General features: G+C 55.9%; 1 protein-coding gene across 1 annotated transcript in view; it reads right to left on the bottom strand.

Moving 5' to 3' along the window:
• The window catches only part of CACNG4 (calcium voltage-gated channel auxiliary subunit gamma 4), a 66,832-nt gene extending 52,692 nt beyond the window's left edge, over window positions 1-14,140 (bottom strand). Inside the window, exon 1 of the mRNA XM_008012037.3 lies at window positions 13,716-14,140. Coding sequence (XP_008010228.1) covers window positions 13,716-13,935 — 220 coding nt within the window. The 5' untranslated portion in view covers window positions 13,936-14,140. The remainder of the gene's footprint in view (window positions 1-13,715) is intronic.
• Window positions 14,141-14,794: the final 654 nt, after the last annotated feature.

A 14,794-nucleotide genomic window follows, 5' to 3' on the forward strand; every position in this document is an offset into this window, starting at 1 on the left:
CGGTTAAGCAAGCGAGGACTGTCTGCTCACCAGGCATCTGGCCTTGACTCACACTCAGGAATCCTCAGGCAGAAAGACAACCAAAGCCATTTTTCATGCAAGAGGAGTTGGATATCAGGAAAAATCAGAGCCCCTTTGTATGACATGCCAAACTGCTGAGGCGAGAAAATGTCTCGGGCGAAGGCTCAGATGCGAAGCAGGGACAGCGTGCTCGCCCTGGGGAACCTGGGCCATCAATGTGCACTTGTTATCGGGCTTTTCAGAGCTGAGGGCCGGAAACGAGTATGGGGCATCCCTCCCCCACCGCATGCTAATGATGAGCTGGTGACACGGCCTTGGCCGGACTGTCCGGCCCCTGGAAGGGAGCCTGAGTGTCCTGAAATGTCCTCAGGGAGTCTTTGGGGGATCTGTGTCCTTTTCTTGCCTGTGCTTTGGTGTGTGGGGGAGAGGTGAAGTGGGCCGGAGGAACCCTGGGAATTAAGAACCAAAGCCCCATTTCCTCTGAGACCCGTCTTCACTCTGGGTCCCCTCCCCTGTCCCCACGTGCCATGTATTTTTTGGGTTAGCAGATGAGAATAACTACCATGCACTGAACACGTTATGTCAGCTCCAAAGCAAGCACTTAGATACTTTATCGCGACTCCTGCCAGCAAACGTGTGTAGCAGGTATTGCTAACAACCCCATTTTGCAGAGAAAGCAACTGAGGTTCAAAGGAGGTGCAATGACTAGCTTAAGGCCCCCCAGCTAGTAGGAGGCAGATGCTGGATTCAAACCCCCACTCACTCTGGGATCTGGGCCCTTTACCACCATGTCCTACCTCCTCTCCAAGACGCCAAGCAAAAGAGTTGCTGTTTATTTCAGTTCTACGGTGAGACAGATGTGCGGGGAGCCCCATGTGTATTTCCCATCTGATTCTCCTGACAACCCTATGGGATAGGCCCCCTTAGAGCGTCCAGGAGGAGTCCCTGATGTCTAGGACGCGTTCTGGTGCCCTCTCCACATCATGCCCTGTGTGGTGTCTTTCCTACTGCTGGTGCTCCAGGGTCACCAGAACCAGACAGTAAGTACCTTGGGGGCTTTCTGTGCCCACTATGCCCAGCCTGAAGCCAGGCACTCAGCAGGTGCCCCACAAACACTTGAGGACGACAGAGTTTTAAGTAATTCCGCTCTCCAAGGCAGCCCCTGGCCCTGCAGGTGCATGTGGTAGCTCTCAGAAAAACACAAGAGAGAGGTGAGGTCTGGGTCTGCACCCAGCTCTGCTCCCCACCCCATGGTGCCTGGGCCACCCTCAGGGCTCTCCATGCCCAATCTCATGTAACCATGCTGATCATCTGATGAGATGGGGGAGAGGCGTCTGTCATTATATCCCCATTTTACAGATGAGAAAATAACTGAGGCCCAGAGAAGCTAAGGAATCTGCCCAAGGTCACAGAGCTAACACAGGGCAGAGCAGGATTCAAATGCAGGTCTCATGGATCCCCTGCCCACACCCCCCTGTCCTACGGACCATCACACAGACTTAGTTCAGATGTCACCTTCGACTCCCTTCTGCACACGAAGCTCTGGGAAAGTCAAGTGGGCGGGGTGGGGCTGGATCCACAGGGCTTCGGGTATCAGGAATGAGCCTGACTTTATCAGAGGGATGTGGTCTCACCGGAACGTACTGAGCTGGAGAATGATGTGATCTGGTTGATATTTTTACAAGCTCTTTCTGGCTGTGTGTGGAGAGCAGGGAGAGTGACCAGTCAGGACTCTACAGCGGGCATCCAGGCGAGAGATGACAGAGCTGGGAGTGCTCTGAGATGGAGAGAGGTGGAGGGAAGGAAGACAGTGGGCATGTGCCGGAGGTGGAGCCCACAGGCCTGGGGAGGGTGCAAGGAGCCCTGAGGGATGCAGCAGGAGAGGGACTTCTGTCTCTGCTAGACACATAGCAGGCTCTTGGCAGCATTGCTGGATGGATGAACTGGTGACTGAGTGGGCCGGAGACGGAGGGGGCGGTGCTGCCCAAGCAAGACCACACTGGCGGGTAGCATAGCCGATGTGTGAGGTTACCACCAGCAGGCTCCTCCTTGCCAAGGTGTCAGAGGGAAAAGAGGTCACAGCCAACAGTGTTTCCAAGAAAAGGAGCCTGAAGTCACTGTGTCCTCCGGGGTGCCTCTGTGGGAGTACGGCCACTGTGCTTCTCACAGCACTTTCACAAACATCCTCGGCTTGGATATTCCCAGAACCCTGGGGGTGGGGCGGGGCAGGGAGGACTCAGGGATAGAGAGAAGATGAAGGCAGGGAGGAGGGACGATGGGGAGGAGAAAGGAGGAATGGAAGATGCAGGGAGGGAGGGAGGAGGAAGAAAGAATAAAGAGAGGAAGGAGGGAGGGGGGATGGGGAGGACAGAGGAAAGCTGGAAGGAAGGAGGGAAGTTAGAGGGAGGAGGGTGGAAGTTAGAGAGAGGGTTGGAGGTGGGAAGGATGGAGGGATGGAAAGAAGTTGGAGGGAGGGGAGGATGGAGGGAGGAGGGAGGGGAAGATAACAGGAGGAAAGAGGAAAGACAGAGGGAGGAGGGAGGGGAGGATGACAGGAGGAAAGAGGAAAGACAGAGGGAGGAGGGAGGGGAGGATGACAGGAGGAAAGAGGAAAGACAGGGAGGAGGGAGGGGAGGACAACAGGAGGAAAGAGGAAAGAGAGGGAGAAGGGAGGGGAGGATGACAGGAGGAAAGAGGAAAGACAGAGGGAGGAGGGAGGAGAGGATGACAGGAGGAAAGAGGAAAGACAGAGGAAGGAGGGCGGGGAGGACGACAGGAGGAAAGAGGAAAGACAGGGAAGAGGGAGGGGAGGACAATGGGAGGAAAGAGGAAAGACAGAGGGAGGAGGGCGGGGAGGACAGGTTTTATTTGCCAGTTTGACAGCCGAGCAAACTGAGCCTCTAGGAGGTTGAGTGACAAGCCAAAGACTGTCCAGATGGTGAGTGGCGGAGTCAGGACCAGGCCACAGGTCCCTGACTCCAATCCTGATGGTTTTCCCTCCGGTCCCTTGTCCTCCTCTACCCTGGCCCTCGCCCTGAGACACTGGGAGCTCACAGCTGCAGCCTTGTGCCTGGTACGGCAGGGTTCTCGGCAGGTGTCGGTCCGTAAGTGACAGGGGGCCGTGCGGGTCGGCCATAGCCCCCACGAGTGCTGTCTCTGCTCCTGAGTATCAGTCTGGGCACTCAGTTCCCACCCCTGAGGCTACTGGAAGTTCCCCAGTTCCTCTCTGCCTCCTTGGGGCCAGGGTAGGGCACTTGGCAAAGTCACTGTGCCAGAAAATGTGATGTTGGGAACACACACTTGGGTGGCTGCCATCCCCAGGCCGGGCACAGCCTGGGTGCTAGGCCCTCTTTCAGCTCCCAACTGAGAGCCTCAGTCTCTGATTTTGCAGTTCACAGGAGCCATTCAGAGCTGCCCTGCCTCTGAAAGGTGAGGAATTAACACCGTGGCCTCCACTGGGGCGGCTCAGCTTCTTCCATTCCTGGGCCCTGCAGGCTGGTAGACTGACCTGGGGCAGCTTACAAGATTTGGGCAACTTATGTCTTCTGGGGAAAATTCCAAGGTTCAGGAAACATGGAAATAGAATGAAAGCGATGATATACTTTGAACATCTATAGGGTGCCAGGCATGAGAAGGGGCATTTTCCATGTTTTTTTTTTTCATATAACTTCACAACAACCCCAGGATTGATTCTATGATGCTCCTAACTTAACAATGAAGGAACTGGAGTTCAGAGAGGTTAGGCAATTTGTCTGAAGACACACAGCTGACAAGTGGGAGTCTGGACTCAAACCCAGGGCCATGTGGCTTCAGTGTTGGCCGTCTGATGCTGCTGCTGCCATGTGGACTCATGGTAGGGAGGAGAGGGGGAGCTGGAATGAAGATCCAGCCCCTTTCTGTGCCCCTGGGTCCAGGAGGTGACAAATGCTAGTGGCAGGTGAGCCAGGGAGACTGATGATTTTTACTCATTTGGTTTTTCCCAGGCTCTGTCTGGAGCTGGGCTTAAGTCAAGCAGCTGCCCTCTGCCTTTCCACATTCCCTTTCAGAAATGGGGTGATGGCGGTGGAAGGAGGAAAGGCAATTAAACAGCATTTCCCAACACCTCCGCCTCTGCGAGCTTGCCATGGTAGCAGGCAGGCCGGGTTGGATGTGGTGACAGTGGAGAGCTTGCTCTGGGTCTACAGTCCTCAGAGGCAGAGTATGCATCGGGGTGGGATGGAGGGAGGGCGTGGAGGTGCAAGAGCAGCTCCAGTTAAAGTCCAAAGCTCTTACAAGCCCACGCACCACGAAGCCATCTGATGCAGCGGCTTCCATGTGAACTAAGCGGGGAGGAAAGGGCCTAACTCAAGCCCAGCTCCAGACAGAGCCTGGGAAAAGCCTGCAGAGAGCCTGGCCTGTGGGGGTGGAAGTGCCTGCTTTGTAAAGGCCGTGGTGCTTCACCAGAGGGGTCCTCTGTGCAGGTTGGGAGTTGGCAGCTCAGTCATTGTCTCCACCTCATTGACTCACACCCAGGAGCCTCAAAGAATGCGGACACTAGGGACCGTTCTGATTCCACCCAGAGGTGTCCTAATGAGCACTCCACACGAGGGAGGGGCATCCATAGGTATGTGCTGGGCACCTTTCCATTCACTGCCTCATTATCCCATTTTCCAAACGTCAACAAGAACTCGGAGAGGTCACCTAACCTGCCCAAAGCTACACAGCTGCCTGGAAACTGGGGTTTTGAACTCTAGAGGTCCAACCCCAAAGCCTGGCCTCTTTCCCCTACCCCAGGCTGCCTTTTCAACAGAGTTCATTTTAATACAATATCCCTCAAATAAAGGGCATCATTTCTTCTAGGCCTCTGTATCAGGAAGAGCTGGGCTTCTATTATGAAATATTCCCCTTTTATTGTATGCCCCTGTGAACACACCTCTGGCCATGCTCCTTTCTTTGTCCTGGCCCCCAGGAAGCTCAGCGACAAAGCTGTGGCCTGTCTTGGCCCCCAGCTGGCCTCTGCAGTCAGTACTGTGGACACTAGCTAGACGCAGCCATCATCTCTCATTTTACTACTTGATTTTTCTATCCACCCCAGTCCCTCATCTCTTTATTTATCTTGTCCCTTTCTTTATTTTATGGTTGAAGGAGGAAGAAGTAAACAAAAAGTAAAATCATAGGATGTCATTTTTACAGCTTTGAAAAGTTTTTCATTGGAAGAGGTTAATACTAGAAAAAAAGTCCTTCATCTGGTACCATGTCCTGCCTCGCAGTTCAGAAAAGAGAGTCTCATGTAGCATTTCCCGGAGTATCATGGAGATGCAGAACAAGAATTGGGGGACAGGACATTGGGGGCAGATCCAGGCAGGTCCTCCCTGGCCCCTCCCTGGGGCTTAGAACCAGTTTGCTCCCTTTTTGAAGCTGTTTCCCAGGACAGCAAGCCCATGCGCCCGCTGGAGACAGCATCCTTGTTGAAGGGAGGCTGTCATGGAAGGCAGCGCCGCTTCTCTGAGTGTGTGTGCAGGTTAACCGCAATGGAGGCCTGAGGCACAGAGAACACGGGAGGGAGTTTCCATCGGTGTTCTGCACCTATTGCTGCCCTATGCTATGGTGGCTGTGTGTTGCCCAACCTTCGCCCAGGTACGCACCCAAGGAGAGGTTATGCTGGGACAGAGCCCCAGCCAGGGGGCCCCACAGTCCCTTTCTGCTCCTGAGCCACGCGACCTTGCGTAAGTCACTCTGCCTCACCTATCTTGAACTTCCCTGGCTTGCACAGCGTAAGAACTGGGCAGCATTAGTGGTTCTCAGCCCCAGGATGGACGCCTTCTGGGCATTGTGGGCAGGGTAAGCATTACTATTAATAAAAGACTGGGGTTGGTCCCTAAAGCAGACACCAGGTCATCCCATTGATAGGATCGCCTCCCCCACTTGTGTTTCATGTGCTTTCTCTCTCTCCTTTTTTTTTTTTTTTTTTAGACAGAGTCTTGCTCTATTGCCCAGGCTGGGGTGTAGTGGCGAGCTCTCGGCTCAGTGTAACCTCTGCCTCCCAGGTTCAAGCAATTCTCCTGTCTCAGGAGTAGCTGGGACTACAGGTGCATGCCACCATGCTGGCTAACTTTTATGTTTTTAGTGGAGTTGGAGTTTCACCATATTGGTCAGGGTGGTCTTGAACTCCTGACCTCAGGTGATCCACTCGCCTTGGCCTCCCAACCAAAGTACTGGGATTATAGGCATGAGCCACTGTGCCTGGCCTCTTTTTTTTTTTTTTTTTTTTTTTTTTTTTTTGAGACAGAGTCTCGCTCTGTCACCTAGGCTGGAGAGCAGTGGTGGGATCTCAGCTCACTGCAACCTCTGCCTCCCATGTTCAAGCGATTCTCCTGCCTCAGCCTCCCGAGTAGCTAGAATTACAGGCATGCACCACCATGCCCGGCTAATTTTTGTATTTTGAGTGGAGATGGGGTTTCACCATGTTAGCCAGGCTGGTCTCGATCTCCTGACCTCAGGTGATCCGCCCACGTTGGGCTCTCAAAGTGCTGGGATTACAGGCATGAGTCACCGCGCCCGGCCCCACGTGCTTTCTCGAGTGAATTGAAGTGACTGCAATTCCAGCTACCAGGAATCATGCCTGCCCCCTCTGCCCTCTGTCCCTGCAACCCTAAGCGATGCTTCCCCTAGACTCAAGAGGTTCTCCACAGGGGCAATTTTGTCCTCCAGGGACATATGCTAAGTCTGAGCCCGTTTTTGGTTGTCACAGCTGGAGAAGGAGCAGCACTACTGGTTCCAGTGCGGGGAGGCCAGGGATGCTGCTAAACACCTACAGCACACAGGACAGCTCCTGTAATAGAGAACGATCCTGCCCCAGTGTCAGCAGTGCTACAGGTGAGAAACTCTGCCCTGCTCCAAGGGGCAGCCGATGCTGAACCCATAACCCTTGGTGCTCCTCAGTTATGCTTTGTGGAAGGGCTTTCTTTCCCACAACTGCTCCTTCTTCTGTCTTTCCCTACTTGGCCATGGTGCTGCCTCCTGGCCGGCTGCTGTGGCCCCAAATCTGGGAGCTCACCCTTCATTCCTCATCCCTTTCTCTGGGCCATCCCTCCACTTCTCCCATCTCTGCTGCTACCATGTAACCCCAGGTCTCCAGTCCACCACAATGTCCAGATGGGTCTCCTGGTAGCCTCCCCTGCCTGCTGGTATCTCCATCTCCAAATGCAGTCAGAAGGTCTGCTAAAAACATAAACCAGATCACCGCACTTCCTTGCCCCAAGTTCTACAATAACACTGATCTCACGTGAAATAAAGCAGGCTTCTGACCCTGACCTCCAAGCCTCCCCCAACCCAACCCCTGACCTCTTCCTTGCTCCCTCTCCTCCGTCCTCACCAGGTTCCCTCCTGCTCGGGGCCTCGGCTTGCCCTTTCTTCTTCCTAGAAGGTTCTCCCTCCAGGTCCTTTTTGTGGTTCAGGCTTTGGCTTAAACATGACCTTCTCTGGTAGCTTCCTGTCCCCTTGACCAGCCAACAGCAGCCCCCTCCAGCCGCTCCCCACACGCCCCCTGCTCTGTTTTCACCATAACATAAATCAGCACCTAGCAGTGCCAACTGCCTCACACATAGGAATATCAATTCCAGGACAGCAGGGACCTGTCCATCCTGTCTGCGGCTGTGACCCTGAGCCGTGCATGTCTGATATAGACCAGGAGTTCAGTGAGCCTGTGCTGAAAGAATGAATGAGGGGACAGCCGCACACCCAGCAGGTGGGTGACTTGTAGCCTGTGTGTGTGTCTCAGCAGCAAAAGGGTCAAGAGTCACTGAACTAAGTAACCTCCAAGGCTCTTCTGGCTGGAAACTCCTCCGGCAAGGACTCTCCATGAGGCCACACCGACCCACCTTCAAAGTGGAAGCTATGGGCAGAGGCTCTCTGGGGTTTGTGTGACAGAGAATGAGAGGTGGGAGGAGTGTTCCAGAACAGCCAGGCCCCATTTTCAGATGAGGAGACAGAGGCCCACCAGGCCCCCTTCCCCGCACATCGCTGCTCCAGTTTGACTGTAGCTTCCTCGCCTCTGACACTCAGGGTCTGGTGACCCGAGGCCCCTTCCTACTCGGCACTTCTGTCACTATGTCCTGGAAATCCTCAGAGTCTGGGCTGCTGGTGGAGACTGACACAGGGGATTTATTTTAAAGATCTGCTGATTTTCCTACTGAGACATTTTGAAGGTCCTCTTCCTGAATGATTGGAGAGTAAGCACCAGCTGTGAAGCAGAGACAGGCCGAGAACATGTTTGTGATGGATACATGTCTGTGTGCCCCCAAAATTCATATGATGAAGACCTAATCCTCTGTGTAAACAATGGTATTTGGAGACAGGGCCTCTGGGAAGTGATGAGGTTTAGATGAGGTTGTCAGGGTCATGATCAGATCAATGCCCTCGTAAGAAAGGACCAAACAGCTGGCACCCTCTCTCCATTTTAATAGAGCATTTTAATAGAATGATCTGGCCCCAATGTCAGCAGTGCTAAGGTTAAGAAACCCTGCCCTGGTGCGAGGGGCAGCTGATGCTAAACCCATAACCCTTGGTGCTCCTGAGTTATGCCCTGTGGAACTTGCATGAAGAAGCCGGCCGTCTGCAAGCCAGGAAAAGGGACCTCACCAGGAACTAAGTCCAGTGACACCTTAATCTTCTCCACAGTTCTGGAGACTTCCCAGCCTCCAGAACTGTGAGAAGTTCACATCCGTGGCCCAAACCATCCAGTCTATCATATTTTATGATGTCAGCCCAAGCCGACTCCAACAACCCCCTTACCTGCCCCTTCCTAAATCTGCATGGTTCCAATAAAGGATTTCCCCTGACTAGCGGACAGAAGAGCTCCTATGTTCTACCTTGGCCATGATCTGGGGAGTGAGATGCAATACTCAGGAGTTGGGCACGACGTCTTAAGCCTCATTTTCTACAACTATAAAAGGCAGATAATTAATATTTACCTTGAGCTGTTGCTGGAAATTACATGCACGAATGTGAGTCCTGCCTGAAGGTCTTCCGTAGTGATGGCTGTGATGATTCGCACCCAAGGGCAAAGGGGGTCCAGGGTGAGGATTCTAGCTGGTGGTACTTGGCGCATCAGGGAAGGGGTACCTGCTCTGACACTGTCATTCACCCGGGCCTGACGGGACAGGCTGCCTCTGGGTTATTTCAAGAGAAAATGAAAGCAAACACAGATAAGAAAAGTTTCAAGCCCAGTGCCAGGCCTGGAGTGGGTGGAGAAAGGCTATTATTTGATGACACCTCTCTGATCAGTCTTATGTAGGGAGTGTGGTTTAAGACAGAGCCATGCAGCTGACCCACCAGGAAGGAGTTTCAGGAAACTCTTTGGAAAGAGTGAGCCTCCCACCTGTGGGCACCTGGGCGGGGCTCGGGGCAGCTGGGGTCCCTTGGGAGACATCCATGGCTGTCTTCTCACTCCCCTCCACAGGGTGCAGGGCTAATGCTTCCTCTTCCTCAGTGCGCCACGGTGGGAAGAAAGGTTGGGTACACTGGTGTGCAGGATGCTGCCCCGGTGAGGCAGATGAACATGACTAGGGCAAAGAACTCCTTCACTCTCAGGTTCCAGAACCTTCTCCATAACTTCCCCCACTAGTGCCCAGCACAGAGCTGGCACAAAACAGGCACAGGGGCCAAACCTAGCATCAAGGCTGCTATATTAAGGCCCTGGCAGAGCTGTGGGCATGCTGGAGGCAGCTTCCTCCATCGGGTTGGGGGAGGGTCATGGCTGAGGCACCAATACCCTTCTCTTTGGGTGGAGAGCTTTCCTGATGGCAGCACGGGGACTGGGTGGCTCTAGTGAGTTCTCTAGAGTTGGTGTGGGTGGCAGGGCCTTGGCATGTGGCACAAGCTGCTGCCCTCTGGGTCCAGTCTCCTCTTCCCTTCCATATCTACATGGGCTCTTTTGCCCCTGGCAAGAGTACATGCTCTGTGATGTTTGCTTACATTCTATACCCACTGAATTCCAAAATGCATGAGATTGAACAAATGTTGGCTGGTGATGCCTTAGATAAACCTTGAAAAAAGGTTTACTACCCTTTTCCTATGTCCTCAGACTTGGCTGGGTGTTGCCAAAGATATAAAGAATGAGATGAGTGTCTCAGAAGGCAGGCAGATGACTGACTGGCAACTAGTCTAGCACACAGTGGAAGGAGAGAAAAAAGAGAAAGAGATAGAGACAGTGACACAAAGAGACTGAGAAACAGATCGGGAGAGAGACACAGACAAAGACTGAAAGAGAAAGAGGAAAAGGGAGGAGAGAAAAGGAGAGAAGAAGGGAAGGGAGGAGGAGGGAAGGGGAGGGGAGGAGAGGAAGAAGAGGAGGAGGGAAGGGGAGGGGAGGAGAAGAGGGAGAGGAGGGAAAGGAGGAGGGGAGGGGAGAAGGGGAGAAGAGAGGAGAGGAGGAGAAAAAGGGAGAAGGGAAAAGAAGGGAAGGGAAGAGAAAATAAGGGAAAAGGTGTGTTATGCAATTTATGTATCCATTGTGCATCCTCACTTTTAATGCCTTCATGCTGCCGCCAGCCCAACCTCAGAGCTGGGCTCCACTGGGTAGTCAAGTACTTGGTTCTATTTTTAATGGCAACCCAGAAGCTGTTTGGGAAAAGGCAGGATGATCTGGTAAGAAGAGCTTTGTAGTGAGACAAAGGCTCCAATCTGGCCTGGCTGCCTCCTACCTGGGCGCCTCTGGGCAAGTCCCTGAACCTCTCTGCACCTCCCTTGCTCATCTGCAGATGGGGGTGAAGACAGCGCACTCCCAGGGATGTCATGGGCAGACCACGCGGTAATGTGCACAAGGCTCTGCACACTTGAGTATTTTGACACTTCCCAGCGGAGGGGCGGGTAGAAGGGAGAGACTTTGATTTGAGGGGTAGAAAGAGGCTAAGACAAGGTCAGCCCTGGTGAAGCTGGGAGCAGCAGTCTTTTGCACGCAGCCTTGCCAGAATGCATGGATGCCTTAAGTACACAAAGGGCTGGGCTTTCCGGCCCGGCAACATCATTTATAAGACACGAACATGAAACTGAATCTGTTGTTTGCCAGTTGCCAGCAAACCCTTCAGAGTTCTGCCTTTACGCTCAGAGTCTTACCAGCTGCCTGCTGCAGTATTTCTTTAGTTTCAGCCCAGAGGTTTGATTTTTTTCATTTTCTTCTGTTCATTTTGCTTTAGAGGTAATGCTTTGGGATACTTTTCTACAGAACAGGTGGAAACAATGCATTTTAATCATGAAAGCCAACATGGAGGTAACCCTCCCTCCATGTCCCCAGAAAGTGGCCTAGGGTTAAGGTGCTGTCCAGGCCTCAGCTCTGGCTACTTGCTGGCAGGTGGAGGCATCGTAGGAGGTGAGGTGTCAGGTGGTTGAGAAATGTTGGTCTAGGGATGTGCTTTTTATGAGATAGGCTGGCAGTTCCCACCCAGGTTGAGGGACTGTCACAATGATTCTAGTCAAGGAATCTTGAACCCACTCTCCCAGCCCTGGATCCCACAAACATGTTCTGGCCCTCAGAACTGCTGAGCATTGGGGAATAACACAGGCAGCCCAGTTCTTTCAGTGAGGTCCCCCAGATGGCTCCCTCTGCTAGTAGAGCCAGCTGCCCAGATCAACTTGGGGCTCTCTTGATGAACACTGAAGTGCAAACGGCTCGAGGCAGCTGGCAAGATGCTAAGTGCAGCATTAATCCTAATTAGGATGAGGAATTAATAAAGGAAGCCAGGCTTGCTGGCATGGAGGACTTAGTTTCAGAATTTCCACTGGGAAACTGGAAGGCCCTGGGTCCACGCATACCTTCGGGTTGTGCCAGTGGCATGACTTATGACTTACTGTGCCAGGTAGATGGCACCCGATGGAACTTGCTTGTGAGGTGGAATATGGGGCACTGCAGCCCCTGCTCTGTATCCAACTCAGGTGCTGTAGCAGGTAGTGACGTGGGTACATTCTCCAGAGGAGAGGAGTAGGTGTTCGTGATCTGAGCAATTGCACACTAAAAATGATGTTTTTCAAAAGAAAAGAGGAGGGTGTGATCGTGAGCCCACTGGCTCTTTTGTGTGGCTGTGCTTCTCGAACTACTGATTGAACACTTCTGTTACCTGCAGACGCCACTCAGCCCTGGCATTAGGCTCCAAATTGCAAAGGGCAAAGCAGCCTCTTTCGGGAGTGGGGGTGGGAGACAGAGGTGGGCAGGATCCCCGATGAGATGAGAACAAGCACGGTCTGGAGGGGGAAAGGGGGCCAAGTTGACTTCACTAAGCAGATCCAGCTTCACAAAGCCTCTTTTCAGATGACTTCAAACGCGGCCAGAAAAGGGCTATGGTTTTAAGAGCTCCTTGCCAACCTCCACCAAGAAACAACCGCAGCTGAACTCTGTGCAGGGGCTGAACTGCAGTAAGGAAGGCTAGGTGTGTGGGAGAACTTCCCGAACTGAGGGGCGGAGTTAACACGGGGAAAGGTTACGGAAAAAGAAAGAGGGAATTCTGTCCAAGGGTTTTTGAAAAATCAAAGGAAAGCCCCCACCAACTCTCTCCACCCAGTCCCAGATCTGAGCGCTGCGCTTAAGCAGCAAACCTGTGCCCAACCTGGCCGGGACCAGGCGGCCCCTCCCCAGCCACCTGTTAGTTCAAGTTCCGCAGCCGGGCAGAAGAAGGGCGCCCAGAAGGCGCGGAAGCCGAGAGCATTTTGGCGTTGGAGACATCCAGGCCCCTCCCCAGTAGGGAGCTGTCCCCAGGGTCTCAGAGCCGAAATCCTGGCTCCTAGAGGCATTCCAACCTTATGACACCTACTACTCAGCCTCCAGTTGCATCTGGGGGTCGCAGCGCCCAGCTCGGACGAGACGACCACGCCCCTCCCAGTCTGTTCCCGGTCCGCAGATCGGCCCTGCACACCCTAGTTTCCTACTGAGGTCTCCGCAGCCTTCCTGCTGAGGGGCCGCGACCGAGGTCGCTGTCTCCGTTGGGGGAGACTCAGTGTCGCTCCCCTCACCACTCCAACGCGCAGCGAGGAGCGGGCTGGTGGCTCCGTGGGAGACGAGGCGGGCGTCGGGCTGGGGCTACCCAGCTACCCTAGATCCGCTCGGAACCCAGCCCCTACCCCGGCCCGGACAGCGTCCCCGCCCCTACTTCTGCCCCCAGCCCTCGGCCGGCCCCGCCCTGTAGAGAGCGCCCAGCGGCCCCCACGCGCCCCGCCCCCGGCCGGCCCCGCCCCAGGATGGCCAGTTCCCATGGCAATGGCACAGACACCGGTTGCCAAGCAACCCCTCCCCCCCATCCGCTCCCCCCAACCCCAGCCTCCTCCCGCCCCCTCGCCAGCCCCCACCTCCCCCGGGGGTGCCGACGCGGCCCCTGGGGATCGCTCGGGTCCCGGGCTACGCGCGCGCGCGTGAGTTTCGGTGTGTTTCATTGTGTCTGTGGGCAAGGGGGTGTGCGCGTGGAGAGTTTGTGGGATCGGTGTGCTGGGGAGGTCCCCAACCGAGAGGGACCCGAGCTGATGCACAGCTGGCCGCGAGGGGACCCGCCCGCCCGCTCCGGCTCCTTTGTGTCTCGCGCGGAGCCAGCGCCGCGCCCACCCCCTCCCCGGCCCGCGCCCCGGGCAGTGTGTGCGCGTGTGTGTGTGTGTGTGTGTGTGTGTGTGTGCGCGCGCGCGCGCGCGCGTGTGTGTGTATGTATGTGGCGGCGAAGGGTCGGGGCCGGCCGTACCTTCGATGCAGCACACCCGCCACAGCCCAGAGTGGGTGAGGTCGCCGCGGGCGCGGCGGGGCGGGGGCCCGTCGTCCATGGTCAGGTTGGTGCCGTTGCAGATGTGCGCGCTGGAGTAGAGCCAGTAGTCGGTGCCGATGGCGATGGCCATGAGCGAGAAGGCGGCGAAGGCTCCGGCCGTGGTCAGCAGCATCTGCAGCCCGCGGTCGCATCGCACCATGGTGGGCGCCTCATAGTCCGCCGCCCGCCGGCCCGGCCCGCCGCGCCCGCCCGCCCTCCTCCCTCCGCGCGCCGCTCCGGGGGCGCCGGGGTTGGGGGGCCGAGGGCCGGGGGGCGGCGCCGCGCAGCGCGCTCCGACCCCGCGCCCCGGGCGTGCCTGCGCTCCGGCAGCGCTGGGGCTCAAACTCCGAGGCTCGGCGGCGAGTGCGGGCTGCGCGGGCCGCCGGGCGGGCTGGCGGCGGCGGCCGGGGGCTCCTCCCTCTCCTCTCGCCCTCCCCCCTCGGCCAGCGCCTCCGCCCCGCGCCCTCCGCGCCTCCCCCGCCGCCGCCGCCGCCGCCGCCGCCGCGCTCAGGGCCCGCGCCCGGTTCCTCTCGGCGCCGCCCCTCGCGCCTCGGCCCCCGCCCGGCTGTGCGCTCCTCTGCGCTCCCCTCTCTCCCCAGCCCAGATTTTCTTCCCTTCGCCTCCCCTCCCCTCCCCGCGCCCGCGCGCGCTCTCTCTTCCTCTCCCAGGGTTCATTCACATTATTGGAGTGAAGGAAGCCGAGGGAAGGCTTCCCCAGGAGGACCGAAGGGAAAGCGCGTCTCCAGCCACCTCTCTTACCATCCCAGGACATCCGGCCTCCCCTCCGACGGCCCTGCGGATTCTTTAATTTGTGGAGGAGGGCGTGGGTGGGTGTGTCCCTCCTTTCCCCTCTGTGCCTGTTCACCTGGTGATGAAGGTGAGTGTGGGAGTGCGTGTTCAGGTCAGAATTCCTGAAACCCCAGATGTGGGTCACAGCTGCCAGACCCTGCAAGCCACGCCAGGCCCGGGCCAGGCCGCACCCCAACCCAGGTGGCTCCTGCTCCTCCAGATCTCCTTGC

The sequence above is a fragment of the Chlorocebus sabaeus genome, chromosome 16 (genome assembly GCF_047675955.1).
Source record: "Chlorocebus sabaeus isolate Y175 chromosome 16, mChlSab1.0.hap1, whole genome shotgun sequence".
Taxonomy (NCBI): Eukaryota; Metazoa; Chordata; class Mammalia; order Primates; family Cercopithecidae; genus Chlorocebus; species Chlorocebus sabaeus.